The 5,547-nt window shown below is 28.3% G+C and overlaps 1 protein-coding gene across 1 annotated transcript; it reads right to left on the bottom strand.

The window, feature by feature from the left end:
• Positions 1-3,024: 3,024 nt before the first annotated feature.
• On the bottom strand, positions 3,025-3,999 carry LOC131036452 (F-box/kelch-repeat protein At1g26930-like). The gene has a single exon (XM_057968341.2). It carries the CDS (start codon positions 3,997-3,999, stop codon positions 3,025-3,027), a length of 975 nt encoding a protein of 324 aa, XP_057824324.2.
• Positions 4,000-5,547: the final 1,548 nt, after the last annotated feature.

Here is a 5,547-nt window from a genome sequence, read left to right as displayed (position 1 = left end):
TGAAAAGCAAGAGGAATTGCCTATAAAAAGACTACTATAAATTCAAAATTTATCAATGACCCATTCAAATCCCAGGTGAAAGAAACATGCCTCTCCTCAAATAGGAACGCATATGGCACTCTCACATAGGCAAATTGAATGACTCTTGAACTTCAATGCGTTAATTATCCAGTTGGATGCATATCTACACTCGTTTGTAATTGTCATGCGTTTGAAACTGTCGAAATATGAATGACTCTTGAACTTCAATGCGTTAATTTTTCAGTTGGCTGCATCTCTATAACCCTTTATAATTGTGATGTGTGTTTGTAACTGATAGGAATATGGATCATTTCTTTTTTTTTACACTGACAAGTCTAATGACCCTTATATGATGCCATTGTAGGTTACGCTAATTAATAAAAAAATAGAAGCTTCTGGAAAGATATATTTCTGCTTATTCTATATATTATTAAATATATATAAACTAGTAATACTTTCATTTTATAATAGATATTTAGATTCTCAGAATTTTACAATTTGTTGAAACATACATTAAACATTTTAAATCTTCCATTTATGAATCAATATTGCTAATCACTATCATCTAATAAATTAAAGCTTATATAATTTTTACTATTCTATTAGATTTTTGTGCTGATAAATATAAAACATAATCTCTCTATATATATTAATTTAGATAATTAAATAAAAAAACTAAAATTTAGAATATTTGAATCCAAAATTTGAATTTGTACACTCTCTCCAAATCATAAAATGACACAGCCTCATGTATAGCCTGCATTATTTTTACTTTTGCCATTATGTGATGTCTTTGCTTATCCTTTTCAACAGAGAAAGTAGGTATAAGTATACAAGATGATTTGTTTTTAATTTATATCATTTATAATAATGTATCATCAAATTTAAGTTTCAATCATGGTGTTTGGGTTTTGTTATCCTTAAGTTTTATTCTTTATGAATTTATTATTCAGTTTCAAAAATTGACAAGATAGAATTGTTTAATAAAATTTAGCAAAAATTGATATCATGACATGTACAAAATGAATAATAGTAATAATGATTTTTGTTTTCTAAAAATAAAAATCAAATATAAATAAAATATTTTCTTTTCTGAAATAAAAATATGATATTATTGCTGAAAATTTTTGATACATTGACAGAAGAAAACAATCATATGTTTCAAATGATATTATTAATGAAATGGGCAGGGATATATTAAATTTCTATTGTGACAATAGATTCGACATAGTTTTCGAGAAAAATGTTTGGCTGTTCGATAGAAATCCACCTCTCAGTTAATGCTGCTCCAGGCTTATACATATAAAAAATGGGACGCAGAAAATTGCTATATCCCCGCAAGAAAATTTGCTCATACCACACTGTGGCATGGAGGAATGTAAAGCCTTGAGGGAGCGGTTCCACTTCTCTCCATACGGTTCTCATGATGTATTTGGAAAGCTATCATAATGTGTAGGTTACTTGAGCCTGTAATAGTTTTGGAGACTGAATTAATGAAACTGACTGCAATTCGAGGGGAAAATTCAAAATTATCTTTAAACTTTCACTTACCCTTCTAGAACTTATGTCAGGTGATATTAATGTCACCTATAATTGCTACGTCTTTGCATATTTTTTTGGCAGAAAATTTTGCCATGTTTGAAGAAAAAAAAGCTGGGTTAGTTCCAAAAATTGTTGGACTTTGAAATCGAGAAAGCACAACTGTCTTAGTGGAGTAAATGGAAAATGTATCTACATTTTCATCTTATATTGATAGAGTGCACATTATTTTTTTTCCTTATATTTTAAATTTTGTTAATACATGTTGGGAGGGTACATTGCCTTAAAAGTTGAACATGAATTGTAAAATGATCCAATAAAATAATTAATTCAATTTAAGATCTTTGAACAAATTTGTTTAGTACCATGCATATTTTCATTTCCCTGGTAATTATATATTTTATCTTACTAAACCAGTGCTTTTAGGCTCAAGATTTTAATACCAATATTTATTTGGGACTACAATATTGTTTGAGAGATTGTTATTTATTACCAAACATAAACATTCATTTCTAATATTAAATTAAAGCTGAAAAGAAAATTTTACAGAGTTTAGTGTGTAAAGATTCAAAATTAACCATTGCAGTAGTTACAAAATCACTACCAAAATAGTTTCAGCAGAAACATAAATTTGTTTAGTACCTTGCACATTTTCATTTTCCTAGTAACTATATATTTTTATCTTGCTAAACCAGTGCTTTTAGGCTCAAGATTTTAATACCAATATTAATTTGGGGAGTACAATATTGTTTGAGAGATTGTTATTTATTACCAAACATAAGCATTCATTTATAAAATCTTCCCTCTCATTTGTTTGTGTAATGTACACTATTATTTTTAATATTCAATTTTAAATGGTTTAATATAGATTATTTTTTTTATGTTAAATTAAAGTTGAAAAGAAAATTTTACACCATTACACTAGTTACAAAATTGCTACCAAAATAGTTACAACAGAAACCTAAAGACACACCCTATTTATTGTGAAATGTATGTTTTTATATGTAATTGTCTTTGCTTATCCTTTTCAACTGACAAAGTAGGTATAAGTATGCAAGATGATTTGTTTTTAATTTATATCATTTATAATAATGTATCATCAAATTTAAGTTTCAATCATGGTGTTTGGGTTTTGTTATCCTTAAGTTTTATTCTTTATGAATTTATTATTCAGTTTCAAAAATTGACAAGATAGAATTGTTTAATAAAATTCAGCAAAAATTGATATCATGACATGTACAAAATGAATAATAGTAATAATGATTTTTGTTTTTTAAAAATAAAAATGAAATATAAATAAAATATTTTATTTTCTGAAATAAAAATATGATATTATTGCTGAAAATTTTTGATACATTGACAGAGGAAAACAAATTGTAAGATTTAAAGGAATAGATATCTCAAAGCTATTTTGAACAATCATATGTTTCAAATGATATTAGTAATGAAATGGGCAGGGATATATTAAATTTCTATTGTGACAATAGATTCGACATAGTTTTCCAGAAAAATGTTTGGCTCTTCGATAGAAATCCACCTCTCGGTTAATGCTGCTCCAGGTTTATACATATAAAAAATGGGACGCATAAAATTGCTATATCCCCGCAAGAAAATTCGATCATACCACACTGTGGCATGGAGAACTGTAAAGCCTTGAGGGAGCGGTTCCACTTCTCTCCATACACTTCCTTCCCAATCATATTCTTCTATTCCTTTGGTCGTAAATGCAATTAGTCGTCCAAATGCATATAGAAGATCGTAGTAATAGGAATAAGGCAAAGACATATTTGCTATTGTTGTCCATACTCTTGTGTTGGGATCAAATCTTTGAGTTCTATAACGATATAGGACATAAAACATTCCTTCAATAAAAAAACCTCTACAGTACCGACCAACATTTTCGTACATCTGAGGAAGAAGCTCCCACTTGTCTTCATCTACTTTATAAACTGCTGCGTCACGGAGCTTACGGCCAGCAATAGTGTCATATCCTCCTGCAATGTAAATTGATCCATCAGGTGAAGCACACCATGCATACTTATTTCTATCACTCGGGGTTGGAATATCAGCACCTCGCTTCCATGTACTAGATAATAAATCATATATCCAAATCTTTGGACTTAAAGAAAAGTGCCCGTCTAGCACAACTATCTTATGATTCACATTTATAATCTTAGAAGAGTGTGAGATTTCATGTTCAGTTCGAAAAGGTTTACATGAATGATCAATAGGATCGTATATAGATACCTCACAACGCTGAAGAAAACATATATATTTATTGGCCAGCCCAAACTTAATTCTATCTTGATAAAATTTGAAGCATTCCATCATTTCTTTGGCAGGCTTCAACAACTGCTTAATCTTTGACTGAGATTCATACGATATTCTTAGTAGAATGTCTCGAAATATCTGTTCGGGGAGTTCCTGTAAAAAATCCATTATCAACTCTTTCTTCTTGAATAAGATATAAAGATCTAGACTCTTTCACGTCAAGTCGAGAGTGCTATAAAATTTAGAGAACTATTTGAGTTATTTAACTGTAGGGTTGCTTTATACTTGCAAATGTTTATGGAGATTCAATGGCCACACCGTTAGGGAATGCCCTTAGAGTACATCGTATATGAGAAAAAACATGTCATATAAAGTTACAAATTAATGTGTGTTACCGTTTTGGAATTCGATTGGAGCCATAATTGTGCATTATTTAAATTAAAAAAAATTAATGTTTATTTTGAAATTTTGGTAGAAGGATATATTGCTCAAAATAGTGGAAATGATAAATCAATGTCTAGAGAAATTAAACTTTGTAAAATATTTATATATAATTTTATTTGAGATATATTTTTTTAAATTGAATTATCTTTTTGGGTCAGATTTGATGGGTTATGTATTTTCCTAAAACGTTTATATTAAACTTTTCAAAGATTGTATCTTATCAAAACAAGATTTTTGATAGAATATTAAATGTTGTATAAAATTATAGTAAAATATAAATTTAAGTTATGATGATATATATATATATTAATTAATTTATGTTTTAATATTTTAAAAATAATTTTGAATAGATAATTATCACAACAACAAAAAAAAATTTAGGTAATGTTAATTGAAATTAAGATGTGTCAAATTTCGTAAGTTCTTAATGCTTGGTATGTCTTGTGTTAGATATTTGGAATTGTGAAATGCCATGAAATAGTACCTTGAGGAGATATAGGAACCCGCGATGATAAATTTTATGATAGATCTTATGATGTCTTAGATGGTGAAGTCAAGGAAAGTTACACTAGAATATTACGAGACATGCCATAAGCATCTTTCTAGAATATTATGGAGTCTAAAATGGATGATTTCTTTCAAGAATGACATATAATTTATGATGATTTATGGAAAGTCTAAGAAATCTACGAGTATTTCTATAGTTGTTCTTGTTCCTAAATAATACATTAGTTGCTTTGTAGTATTATTTTCTTATCTAATTTTTTTCTGGTGTAAATAATTATTTAAGGTTTTACCTTATTTATGTTTATTTACAAGGTACATGCAAGTTAATGGGTCCTCATTTAGTGGAAGTGTCAATATTTGAATAAATTTTAATAGAAATAAGAACCCATTTTATAAAACATAGGTACCTATTTATGAATGAGCTTCCTAGCTTAAACATGTGCCCATTTTATATTGGTAACCATTATGATTTTCATAAGAAATAATTGCCTATTTACTAATAAGGTTGCAAACTTAAACACACACATTCCTAAAGATACCTATTATGATTTGAAATCTTTGAAATCTTGAAATGATAATCTATTATAAATGCATACCCATTTAGAATATGAACCCACTATTGATAGGTACATGTATGATAACACTATTATTTTAAGCTAATGGGAACTCACTTTTCCCTACGTTACAAAACAACAATCACTAATAGGGGAACTTTAAAATGGGTACCCACATTTGTAGATCTAACTAAACCCTTGTTTCTACCTC

This window comes from Cryptomeria japonica, chromosome 7 (assembly GCF_030272615.1).
Source record: "Cryptomeria japonica chromosome 7, Sugi_1.0, whole genome shotgun sequence".
Taxonomy (NCBI): domain Eukaryota; kingdom Viridiplantae; phylum Streptophyta; class Pinopsida; order Cupressales; family Cupressaceae; genus Cryptomeria; species Cryptomeria japonica.
The sequence above is the reverse complement of the archived record's forward strand: the minus strand, read 5'-3'. Positions and strand labels throughout refer to the sequence as shown.